The following is a 14,333-nucleotide window of genomic DNA, read 5'->3' on the forward strand; positions in this document are numbered from 1 at the left end:
GGTTCTCTTCTCTTGTGTTATCTTGCACATCTAACTCTCAACTTGATAAACTCTTTTTTATATTTGACAGAGCCAGCTTAGAGTTGATAGTCAAGGTGCTGAAACATTGAGAAGGATACTTGGGAACTTTGTGGTTTTTATCTTTTTTATGGCACCGAATGAAGCTAAGCTTGTTTGAGAGGTTGATTGATTGGAAGACATAGACTAAAGAAGCTTTTCTTGCCAGGATTGCAATGACTAGAGAGGAAGTGAAGCATGTTAGAAACATTGCTTATGTTGTTGTAAATGCTGAAGGGAAGTTGGAGAATGTTGTTAGGTTGGTGGAGTCTATTATTGATGCAGAGAAAGCTAAATTCCGACAAAAAGGTGCAGTGATATATTTATTTGGAAGGTAACTGGGATTTTTTTTTTTTTTTTTTTTTTTGGGTTGAGAATTTGTTTGTTCCATTTAGAATTTGTGAGAATTTTGATTGGAATTTGTTTTTAGGAAATGTGGGAATATTTATTGTAGTTCTATCATTTGGATAGTATAACGTATTTTTTTTATTTAAAATTACTAATAATTGAAGACATTTTTTTAAATTTTTTTTGGCTGACACATCTTTATCTATATACATATATACCAGAACCTTTAGGTCCTATACGAGTATCAGATCATATATGCAGGCTAGCAATTAACACTTTTGCAACATGAATGTGGTACTATACTGCAACTGAACCAATTCCATCTATTATGTTTACCATTGAGTTTCAAACAAGATGACATAGTGTTCTTCAGGAGGAAGTATGCTCATGAGGCTTGCAACAAGGAACTAAGCATATGAGTTGGGTGGTTGATTCATGAACAACAAAATATCATTTCTACTACTTTATTTTTGTTAATTTCATCATGTTTATAGATGCATCTTTTTTCTTATATTAGCCTTTTAAATGTAAAGATAATGATGGGTTTGATATTCATTTAACGAAGATAATGATGGATTTTGATGTAAAGATAACTAATTTATCTTCTAGAAAATGTGGCATGTTTATTAGAATTCCAATTTGCACAAACCCCTTAGATATAGGTCAATTCAAGCTTCTGAAAAATTTTCCACTTGACGGAAAAAATTTCCTCCAAGCGAATCATTTTCCTTCTGTCGAAAACTTTTTTCTTCCATTGGGAATTGTCAGAAAATACTTACTCCTGTTGGAAACTAATTTTCTCAAGTTGGAAAATCAATTTTCAATAGATGAACAAATTAGTATTGGGGTAAAAGAAATAAAAGTGGAGACACAATATGTCATGAACTTAATGAATGGAAGTCTGGTGAATTTATTACCTATAAAATCTTTAAGTCTCATACAATGGTACAAGTATTAGTGACATTTCTTTAAAATAGGGTTTGACGTAATATATATATATATATATATTAAATTCAATTAACCCTATATATATCTTAATGATAATTAACATATAAGATGAATATGGATTTAACAAATAACGTATTGACTTTTAAAATCAATAACCAATTAAAAGAAAAGAAAAAAAATGATACATTTTGTTTTTCTTGAGGTTTTGGAAAAACCATGTATATGCTTGCTCGTTCTCTCCATCTCCAATGCTGAAAGCCAAAGGATATATTTGCTTATTATCATCCATACCCACTGCAATATACATGTACTCATTTGTATTTCCCTTTCAAAGTAGTCGCATTAACAGCCAATACAGGTCTTATGTGGGATATAAATCCTTTAATGCATGCTCCAATCACCATAAAGAAATATACAAAATGGTTATTATCATCTGTTTTGATACGTGTAAGAGTCTTAGGGTTCTTCGACATTAACTTATAATAGTAGACAGACAACTTAGCAAAATTCTCCTTCAGAAATCTTCTAATACTGTTGAGTGCATATTCTTTATCTCTCCATGCTTTGTTGTAGCTTATACTCACCCCATTGTTTTGCAGAAAGTCATGTTGAATCTTTGGGTTTGTAAACATGTGCAATCCTTTTATATTTAGATTTGATACATTGCCTGATAACCCAGCTACTTGCCTGCTTATATTCTCGATGCACAATATCTAACGAGCAACTGTGTACATTATCAAAAATTCTCACAACAAATATTTCCTCATTTTTTGATTTGGTCGACGCAGCTGCCATTTACAAGTATTTTCCAAACACACAACCTCATATAGTTGTGTAGTTGACCGTGTCACCTTAAATTCTTTATTTTCACACATGCAATAAATACTCTTTAGCAAATATTCATTTTGGTCTATCTCAATAGAATTGAAAATCTCATTTTTTAACTCTAAATTTGTGCATCTTTTGTCGACGGAAACCATTATATTTTTACCATTTTGATACGCCTAATTAACACCATCATTTTGTACAAATATTCCATTGTATAAAATCGCAATTACAATATCATCATTTTCCATTTTACTACAAAATTAAATGAATAACGTTAAACTAAATTAATAAATATATAAAAATATGAATAACACTGAATAAACATATTAACCATCCTAAAAAAACCGTTTCTGTTTTTTTTTCGCCAAATATAATGTTTTCCTACTTGAGGAAAATTATCGAAAAACTATCTGAAAACTACCTGAAAAGTATTGGAAGACTAGTGAAAACTGACAAACTGGCAGAAAATGGCGGAGGTCCATATTTTTCACCAATTTTTCTCCATTTTATTGGTTTTCACGATTTTTCAGTTGTACACAATTTTCCCCCATTCTCACATCATATGTCACCTAGATATTTTTAAACTCAAATATAACAACTCATAAACTAATTTATTATATACCATATTAAAAAACTTTTAAAAAATACAAAAGTGAAAAAAAAATACAAGAATACGAGAGTAGTTGGACAATTTTACATCATTTAGCACCAATGTTTCATCTAATAAGAAAAAAGAGAAAATTTTTACCTGAGTTTAGTATCAAAAGTGAGAAAATATAAGAAAAAGAGAGTGAAAGCAGATGAGATGCGAGATTTTTTTTTTTAAAGTGAAAATGTTGTTTGAGAAATGAGAAAAAAGAAAAGGATAAGAGAAAAACTATTTCATAATTTTCAATTTAGCCAATTGTATTTTTGTCCACAGTTGGGTAGATTTAAAAAAAAAAAATTTTTTTTGCTATTTTTCAAGTTTGGATTTGTAGGGTGGCTATTTTTCAAAAAACCCTTTGACTTTTGAATTAATTATGTTGGGCTTCCAAGGTTAAAACCCAAGCTCTTTTTTTCCTTTTTTTTAGTGGAAAGCGGAAATTCCAAGCATAACTAGATCAATTATTTTATATATATATTGGCAAATATGGACCAATGAATCGAAAAAATTGGCAAACTTTTTTTTTAAATTAACCATAATATTAAAAAAAAAAAAAAACCTTGTTCACATATACAAATAAAAGATATAAAAACCTTGTTTACATATACATATAAAAGATATAAAATGCTTACTTCAAAAAATAATTATTTTAATGATAAGTTTGAAAATTTAGTTTTTATTTATTTTTTTTTCTAAAAGTATTTAAAAAATTAAATAAATGGCTAACTAATGCTATAAAGTAAACTCTTTTGAATGAAAATAAAATGGTTGTTTTGAAATGATGATGATGATGATAATAAAGTTTTACTTTTTCTATTTGTCATATTTATCATTGAAACCATATGTATTTATTTAATATTTTATAAAATTTGGCAATTGTAACTGTGATAGCAATTTTAAATGGTTACAACTAAAATTTCAATTTTTTTTAAAAAAATGTATATCCGTAATTGTTTTGAAATTTTCCCACCGATATTTCTATGAAGTTGAATCCGACATTTTTAATCATTGGACCAGCCACCGTAGCTTCTGTAGCCGTAGCAGCTTCTTAGTTGTCTCCGTTAAGAATTCTTCATCATCATCATTGCTAGTCTCCTTTCGCCATTGACCATAGCTAGTCTCCTTCCAAGTCAATTTCAGTTGCTATTAACTGGAATCAAAATAAGATTTTAATCAAAAGCCTCCCTCGGTGAGTTTAAGAATTTGAATTTTGAGAATTGTTTCTGGAATTTATGTTTTTGTAGCTTGAGATACTCATTAAACACTTATTCAACCTCCACTTTCCTTGAACTTTGAACAGCTTCGACCAGAGAAGTTCTTCAATCAGCACACACATTTTGGACGCAGAGATTGAGTCATTATTTATGTATCAAAATTTCGCGGCAAAGATAATACTCCTTTTTTTTCTTTTTTTTTTTGCGTTTTACATTTTTTTTTGTAATTTGATTTCCTTTTTTTTTAATTGATTATTAATCATTCCGATTCTGATTCTAACCGACAATGTTAGCCTCTATTCAAGAAAACCCTTCAAATTTGCTTCAATATTCCTCTTTCCATCTATTTGGATATATATTTTTGTATCATTTTTTATTGTTGAATTATATATATGCTTTAAATATTTTGAATATTGAATGTAAATGATGGAGTTATGTTGATATCGAAGAGTGATTCCATAGCTGTAAGGAGGCTTGGTGTTGTTGGCGTTGATGCTTTAGGGGATTTGTATAGGAATTTTGTGGATAGAAATTATAAATATTATTTATTTATTTAGTTGCCATAATACTTAAAATACTGGAATTTTATTTTAAAATAAATGAATAAATAAATAAAATAATAAGAAATAGTATTTTAGTGAAAGAACACGACTTCAGAGTGAAAATGTACCTCTTATTGGAAACGAAGCAACTTTTAATGCTTCGTATATTCTGAAGTATTGAGTTTCTTCATGTAGGTGTAATCATTCCTATAATAATAATTATTTCTGCGAATGAAACATAATAAAAGAAAGAAATATTTGTTATTTTATTTTCATCATTCATTCATCTAAAAAACAGAGTGTGAAGCAAAAAAATTGTTCGTTGTTTATGGGAATTTGGAGTGCTACTATTCTTAGAAAATAATCGTTGTATCCTGGGAGATATTTGCCATTTATTAAACCATTGAGCACCAGTGCACGGTTAAAATTGTCTTAAGGCCAAAGATTCAAATTCTTACGTCAACTAAAATTTAACAGGTTTTTCTATCATCTTCTTTTTATATGTGTATCTGGTGTTTATGTATTTAGTAGTAGAAACCCATATGTCGAATAACAATCTTACGACAATTTTCCATTTGTTTCAACTTTAAATTCTTCTTTGTTCCTATAAGCTCATCCCATTGGAATTTTTTTTTTTGGGTTTTTCTTACACAATTTTTCTAATCGTATTTGTGTGTACTGTCAGACTCGCCCAAGATCCCTCACCAAAATCCTAAATAAGCCCTGATCTCAGGGAAACACCACCGAATCTTCCAATAAAAAATACGGCAGCATCTCTTCTAAGGGTAGGACTTACCATAAATGTTTCGACACAAAAAACTATAACACCCCGTCCCAAAGTACATTGGAATTTTTGTACATTGACCAAGTGGGTCAAAATTTTGACTTCTTGTTCCGATGGAATTTCACATTGCCTGAGGCATCGTTGCACAGTACACATCGACCCGAGTTCATAGACTAGTAGCACATAATAAACGAAGCTACCGTTTGGAAGTTACAAGCAAGACAAATGGCGGTCCAAATTATCCGAGGGTGCCAAGTTTGAATTTTTAATCTTGTAAGATTAAAGTTTGAATCTTGTGTGTATGTAAAGTGCTCATTGAGATGAGTCCAGAGACTAGTGGCACGTTTAATTTGGACAGCTGGTTAAAAAGTTATGGACTCACAAAGTTCTTCGAATAGCGCATTATTTTATATTATCGTACTGGTGTGTAAAACGTGTGCCATGTGTTGAGCTCTCAGCCATTCCCATGAGTGCATAGTGGTACCCATGGGATGGCTTCTTATTGGCTCAAACCTGTGTGTGAGCCGTGTGAAAAGAGAAAGAGAGAGCGGGGAAGGGAGATAGAGAGAGGAGAGAGAGAGAATCTACCACCCATGACCACTCTCTGTTCATTGTCCTCTGGCCCCTTCTTCCTTACACGCACCTAACCACCACCTTGCCTCTTCCATTTCCGGCCAGCCGACCATCAACGTGCCCGGATTGAGGGTATTTTTTGGCAGCGGCGCTGAAACCTTCCATAGTAGATTTCTCCCTATACTAGACTCCGTTTGCCTCATTGCCAGTCCCATCCATTCAATCATCCTTCGATCTACCTTTTCTCAAAAAATCACGGCCAGTGGCCATCGGACGCACCGCCAGCAGTTATCGTTTGTAGTGACCGCGGCGGCTCATTTGGAAACCGATTTTTGACGATTTTCCAGTCACACCGCCCATCTTCTCCCACTAATTCCGACCCCATGAACTCAAATTTGGTGTCCTTTTTCCCCAATTCTTCATGGATTGTGAGAATCAAGGGCCTAAAACCCGAGAGCTTTCCGGCGAGATTCCGGCCACTACAAGGCCGATCTCCGGAAAGTAAAACCAGGTCCGTAATCCTCACTTCACAAGCTTCGATTCGATTCATTCGTGAATTTTGGTTGTCGTTTGTGTAATGTTGATATTTTAGGTGCACGTGTGGGTAGTGGAGTTGATCCTACAGAGGATCTCGATTGATACATGTGCTTGAGGTGAGTGAACCACCTTTAATTATATTTATTTTGTGTTAATTTAATATTTAGAAAATATGTTCATGTGGTGAAATTTATATATAATTTTAGTTAATTTGTGTTCTTAATTTTGGTGAGTTTTTTGTTTTTTTTCATATATATATATATACATATTGATGCTAAATTAAGGTTTGGGTATTGAAGAAATTCTTGATTATTATTATTGTTATTTAATTGAATTTATTATGCATAATCAAGGTGTTTCATTAAATTAGTTCTACTTGAATTTTATATGAATTTTAATATTATTTTTGACATAGTGGATTTAATGATTTCAAGAAAAATATTTGTTCAAGTGGTGCTTCCAAAATATAAATGTTTATGCGCTTAAATTATTAATTGATTGATTTTGTAGCATTTGAAAAAATTGTATAGTTATATCGATGGATTTATGATGAGGATTTAAGAGAATGTGGGTTTGAAAAATGATATAATTCACATGGTGAATTTTGGAAAACTTTGTATTTTAATAATAAATTTAGTAATTGATTTTTAGATGCACTCATACAGTACTGGTATTTTGTACTGTATATGTGGATAAGCGCGTAGGTTGTAATGCCTTCTGTGAGTTGCTATGGACTTGAGGGCAGGCAAGTTTTATATAGTGCACATAAGCCGTCCCCCTTCATGGCCAGGATCGCAGTTTGAGCAGTGCTGTTGAGACACTGAAGCGACCGTATGCAAGTTTCTCTCTTTAACCTCCCGCTAGATAATGCTCAGGACACTAGATATTGTAGGGTATCACTGGTATATAGTGTTGTGCGTCAAGTATTTTTCAAATATAAATTTCAAATTCCAGAGTTTTAAAGTCGTATTTAAATTAAATGTATTTAATTTGTTTTATCACCTATTTCCAATTAGTATTTTCTAAAATGTGTTTATTCATATTTTACGAATTATTTATTAAATTTCAATTTTATGTTACAATCCTCTAATGCAAGTATTTCAAAATTATTTTATTCGTATTTTGATTATTTAATTATTTATTTAATTAATAAATCTGTGATTTTCGGGGTATACGGATATTGGGTTTTGTGAAAATATTTTTAAAAAGAGGAGCTTTTCTAACTAAGCGAACTATGAGGGTTTTGAGAGAAAACAATATTTCAATTACTTATTATTTATTTGATTATTTATTATTAATAAATCAAGTTCATCTTATCGTAATATTATGATTATTATTATTATTATAATTGTGTCGTAGTTAAGGTCACTCACTGAGATGGCTAGCATCTTAAATTTTTAAATTTGTTCCCCTAGGTACAAGGATTAGCAGACATTCGTTCGGAGTGAGCTTGATCTTTGTTGCTGTCGTGTTTCAAGGAGTTCTCTTTCTTTTTATTTATTTCTATTTGTAATATTTCTTTCTATCCTATGTTGTATAACTTTCAAACTTAATTGTACCTTATGATGCTCTGTATACTATATTGGATATATTTTATTAAATACTGTATTAATTTCTTGTTTAATTTATTGAAGTGCTGATTACTGTGGAAATAAATTGTAGTGAGGTGGGAGGAATAAGGTGATGCATATAGGAGTTTGTTTTTTGTGTAAGGAATTTTATGGTAGGTCCAACCTTAGGGGAGATGCTGCTGGATTTTCTTTGGAATGTTCGGTAGGGCTTTCCCTAGGATCAAGGCTTGTCTAGGGTTCCGGTGAGGAATTTTGGATGGGTCCTAACAGATTGGTATCAAAGCATAGTTTCTTGTAATCCTAAGGGATTGTGCATTTTTGTGCATCCCATCGTAAATTTCTCCATTTTGTAATCATGCTAAAGGGTTCTTGTTTCTAAATTCTTGTTTGTTTGTTCAGAATTTACTATGATGCGTAGGTGGGGCACACGTAGTACCCGAGAAAGCTCGGCTGAGAGTTCTGGAAGCAGATTGAGCCTTAGAAATCTTGTCTCTCAACTGACTCGAGCTCTAGGGAGTGCAAGCTCTAGTAATCATACCGTGGACTAGGCTCGATGATTGGGAGCTGTGAGTTTTGATGGAGCCCAAGGTCTAGCTGCAGCTATGAATTGGTTGTCTAATATGGAGAAAATCTTAGAAGAATGGATTCAGTGCCCTGACAAAGATATGGTTAGGATCTCTGGCTTTATGTTAGAGGGTGACATCAGGAAGTGGTGGAAAATGGAAAAGACTCATAGGAGGCACACATGGGATCAATTTAAGAGTGCATTCATCACAGAGTACTGCCCTCCTGCCTACCATAAGGACAGAAGGCGAGAGTTTGAGGAGCTGCTGTCAGGACCCGTCCAGAATTCCTCCCCGGAACCCTAGACAAGCCCTGATCCCAGGAAAATACCACCGAACCTTCCAACGGAAAATCCAGCAGCACCTCCCCTAAGGGTAGGACTTACCAAAAATTGCCTGCACTGAAAACACACTTCTATATTCACCCCCTTATTCCTCCCGCAAAACTACAAGTTGTTTCCACAATTTACAGCACTTCACAACAATAACAGCAGCCCAATGCATAAATAAAACATAAGTGTCCAAATAGTATACAGAGCTTTATGAAGTGGTAATCAACAGAAATACAACAAAGATGAAAGAAATAATACAACTGAAATGAATGAGTACAAAGGTACTTCTCGAAACACGATAGCAGCGGAGAATTGGTTCGCTCCGGAAGAACGTCTACCACCCCTTGCACCTAAGGGAACGGAACTTAAAAACGTGAGATGGTAATCATCTCAATGAGTGACCCTAACTACTGAACACCTTTAATATTAATAATATAAAAATAAAGGAATTTAATTAATCAATACCGAACAATTACATAAATAAATAAATAAACATTTAAAGGTAATACTTTCTCTCAAAACCCTCACTATTCACTCCGTTGGAAATGTTCCCCTTTTAAAACATTTTCACAAAACCTGATATTCATACCTCCCGAAAACCAAGGGATCAAATAATTTAATAAACAACAAATAAATAAATAAATATCCCAAATATAAATAAAATGCAATAAATTATAATAAATAATTTTTGTACTCTTTAGGTTTGAAATTTCTATCCAAAAAATTTGTACTTGACGCACCACACCATATACCAGTGATGTCCTCCGATACCCAGCATCCTGAGCACCGACTGCGGGGAGATTAAAGAGAGAAACTTGCAAACGGCACTTTGGCGTCCCGACAGTACCGCTGCTGAAACCATCATCCCGGCCAAGGAGGGGGGCGGCTGTGTGAACTATATAAGACTTGCCGGCCCACGGTCCAATGGCAACTCACGGGAGAAATAATAATACTTGCGCGCTGAACCACATATACATATACCAGAACACCAATACTGTATGAATGCGTCTAAAATAATTATTAAACCAACTGTACCGTTTTCCAAAATTACCGTGGGAAATATATCAAAATTTCACACTTACCATCCCACATATTTTTATTTAACAAACCGGTAGGAAAACATCGATAACAAATAAAACCATAATTTTCTCGTAATACGAGGTTCAACAATTCAAATACCGCAGGCATAATTTATAAAATTAAACCACCAATTTAAACAAATATTTTCATAAAATATTTAATCCAATTATGCCCGAAAAAATAATACTTAAAACCACATACGATTATTACTGAAATATACTTTGCTCATGCATAATAATTAAATTAAATCACAATAAAATCATAATTAAATTGTACCACATGAGCATAATTTAAATACCAATTAAACACCAATTAAACATAATTAGTTGCCCAAAATATTTTTAAAGGTGGGTCACTCACCTGGAGCACGCAATTAAACCATGATCCACCGTGGAATCAATTCCACAACTCACCGGTGCTCCTAGAACACAATTCACACACAGTCAAATAAATTAATATTTTATTCGGGTAAATAATACCCGGTACCCGGGGGGTCAAACACAAACGTTATCCCAAATTGACAAATTATATGTCTATGGAAAGCTTGTGAGATGAGGATCACATTACCGACCTCCATTGAGTTTAATTCGACCGGCGGTGGCCGGAATTTGGTCGGAAAGATTCGGCCGAATTTAAACTTGAGGGATCTCTCAAACAGTGGGGATTTTGGGCAATCTAACCCCGGAAATGGACTCAGAGGGGTCGAAAATGGTGGGATAGAGGTAGGGGTCGGGCTGGGTTGGTCAGAAACGGCGAGAATCACCGGAAAAACTTAACCGGCCGCCGCCGACTTCACCGGCGCGTCCGGCGGCGACTGGCCGGGAAAATTGGAGGCTGAGGTCGCGGGGAGCTGGGCTTCACCGGTGGCCGTCCGGCAACTGAAATCCGGCCAAAAGGTCGGTCAAAGAGAGAGAGGGAGAGAGTCAAAGGAGAGAGAGAGAGAGAGAGACGTCTCTGTGTGTTTCTTGTCTTTGTCAGGCTCAGGGAAGAAGAAGGGAAGAAAAGGAAAAGAAAAGAGAAGAAGGTGTTTTCCCACGTGGGGAAAAGAAAAAAAAAAGAAAAAAAAGAAAAAAGAAAAGAAAAAGAAATAAAAAGAAATAATTTACAATTAATTAAACAATATTAAAAATAATATTATTACATAGAACAACAATAATAAAATAATTTGATATTAAACATGGTTGACATGTGGCATTTCACCATAGTGACACATGGTCACATTTATTAAGTCACACGTGGCACATCGTTACGCGTTTAAAAATAATATTAAAATAATACAGTATTTGAAAAACTCTACAGGTCCATAACTTCCAAACCACATGTCCAAATCGAACGTGCCGCTAGTCTACGGACTCGTATCAACTAGTATTTCACAACCATGCATGATTCAAAGCTCAACTTTGCATGAATAAAAAGTCAACTTTGGCACCCCTTGGACAGTTTGGACCTCAACTTGTTTTGCTCGTAACTTTCAAACCGTAGCTCCGTTTTTAACGTGCTACTAGCCTATGAACTCGTGCCAACGTGTACTTCGTAACGGTACCTCAGTCAACCTATAATTCCAATCGGAACAAAAAGTCAATTTTTGACCCCTTGGTCAACGGTCAAAGTCAAAGGTCAACGGTCAATGGTCAAAGTTGAAAATTTTCCGTTGTACTTTGGGACGGGGTGTTACAATCTTCCCCCCTTACAAAAATTTCGTCCTCAAAATTTCCTACGTTGCTGAAACGCATAAGAATATTGATTGCGGATTTGTGCCTCGAGCTTCCACGTCGCTTTCTCGACTAGATTAATTCACCACGAGACTTTTGACTGAGAAAGTAGTCTTATTGACCCATATGCATTCTTCATGACTTAAAAATCTGCACTGGTCGCTCCTTATGTAACAGGTCTTGGATGTCCTTTCATAGTAACAATACGTGAATTACACTGCATACCCATGTCTGCTTTTCCGAAAATACTAACTTGCATGCCACAAAACCAATTCTTCCAATAACCTCGTAGAACGAATGTAACAAGAACTTGGCTTTCTCTATCAACCAAAGCGTACGATTCTCTTCTACGGAGATAATTTCAGAAAACTCAATCTCGGACTTCGAATTCAACATCTTTTCCATGCACATCGGCTTAACTCATTTTGTCGATTTCTGAGCGGCTTCCAAACTCTCTCAGATGACTTCCGCCTTATTTGTAGTCATTCGTAGGTGCTTGCATCCAATTCATGTTGGTCGTCGTACGGTGCTTCTCCTTACATACTTCACTCCAATACAGTGGGGTTCGACACTGCCTTCCATAAAGAATCTCATACGAAGACATCTCGATGCTTGCTTGGGAGTTAATATCGTAACGAATCCTGCAACTGCCTTTATCGTGCCAAACCATGATGTCATCTAGTAAGCATTCCATACATCTTGTACCCTTGGGGTGTATCGCATACATTGAATCACGTGCTTCCTTTAGGATCTCCTTTTTGAACTCAAAGATATCCTACTCTTGGATTCCCAATTGGCGATACTTAAACCCTTAAATCGCTCTTAACTTGCATAGGCAATTGTTAAAACTCCGCATTGGAACAATAATAAAAACACAAATAAATGCATAAAATCATATCTTAAAATCCATAGTATAAAATTAAATATGCACGCTTGTAATGGAGGTACGTACGACACCTTCTACATGCTACGTAATCCATGATTCCAACTGTCGCCGACACTCTGCTACCAATACAAACCAAGGTGGTTGCCTATATTGGCCGTCCGATCCCCTGGACTCGTAGGCAACATGATTATGGGGCTAGCTCTACATGGACCACATTCGCCGCCTCCGTATGGTGCAGTATAATATCAAACAATATAACATATAAATACATGTACGAACATAAACAAAAAAAAAATACTTGAATAAAATACCTTTAATTTCAAATACCACTTTGAAAAGTATTTAATTTTTTAATAATCGACCGGAAAAAATATTTTGACACCTTGAAATTGATCGACACACATTCATACTCGGCAACGAGTATCAATTATGGGTGGTGATCTTGTTAAGTCATTGGTAGCCAATACACACCCTTAGGCAATCATCCTTCTTCTCCATGAGTGAAACAAATGCCATTCACGATGATAAGCTTGACCTAGTAAAACCTTTACTAACCAAATCTTGCAGCTGACCCTTTCAGTCCTTTAACTTTAATGGAGTCGCACGGCATGGCGGTACTGAAATAAATCGATGTCCAAAGCCAAATCAATAATGATTCGATATCACTTTTACGGTCGTAATCCAGATAACTTGCTGGGAAAATACTTTCGAATTGCTTCCCACTATTAGCGGTTCCAACGCTCACCATCTTCCTTGGCATCAACCATTTGGGCCATACACCTTTAACAACCATTCTCCGATAGCTCCTTACAATGACGGCAGAAATTAACCTCCGTAAAGACTTCCTAACTCCTCCACGAAGCACCACTTCAGGTAAGCTGAAACACTTTAACTTTACTCCTTTATGCTAGCGGTCCATAAACATAAGAACTACTCAATCCATATCTAGGACCACTTCGATTCCCAAAAAGATTCACAGAATTGGATCTGCCCCCACTACTTGATCTTCAAAAGAAAAGGCAATCCTCGACCATCGACTAGGCCATAGGAATTCCCCGTTAGGATAGGTGATTCTAATTGACACCCTCGAAGATTAGAGTTATTTCAACTCGGACCAAGAATTTGCTGCGAGACAAACGGAAAGAACGCTTTAAAACAGGTAAAACGAGAGAATAGACACGGATGGGATGCACAACAATGCACAGTCCCTTAGGAATACTAGAACCTACAGCTCTGATACCAACTGTCAGGACCCGTCCAGAATTCCTCCCCGGAACCCTAGACAAGCCCTGATCCCAGGGAAATACCACCGAACCTTCCAACGAAAAATCCGGCAGCACCTCCCCTAAGGGTAGGACTTACCAAAAATTACCTGCACTGAAAACACACTTCTATATTCACCCCCTTATTCCTCCCGCAAAACTACAAGTTGTTTCCACAATTTACAGCACTTCACAACAATAACAGCAGCCCAGTGCATAAATAAAACATAAGTGTCCAAATAGTATACAGAGCTTTATGAAGTTCTAACCAACAGAAATACAACAAAGATGAAAGAAATAATACAACTGAAATGAACGAGTACAAAGGTACTTCTCGAAACACGATAGCAGTGGAGAATTGGTTCGCTCCGGAAGAACGTCTACCACCCCTTGCACCTAAGGGAACGAAACTTAAAAATGTGAGATGGTAATCATCTCAATGAGTGACCC

General features: G+C 35.1%; 1 protein-coding gene across 1 annotated transcript in view; it reads left to right on the top strand.

The window, feature by feature from the left end:
* The first annotated feature begins 233 nt into the window (after positions 1-233).
* The window catches only part of LOC132803270 (uncharacterized), a 28,675-nt gene continuing 14,575 nt past the window's right edge, over positions 234-14,333 (top strand). The window contains exon 1 of the mRNA XM_060815863.1: positions 234-391. Within this exon, the coding sequence (XP_060671846.1) occupies positions 234-391 (158 nt within the window). The remainder of the gene's footprint in view (positions 392-14,333) is intronic.

Source organism: Ziziphus jujuba, chromosome 3 (assembly GCF_031755915.1).
Source record: "Ziziphus jujuba cultivar Dongzao chromosome 3, ASM3175591v1".
Lineage (NCBI taxonomy): Eukaryota > Viridiplantae > Streptophyta > Magnoliopsida > Rosales > Rhamnaceae > Ziziphus > Ziziphus jujuba.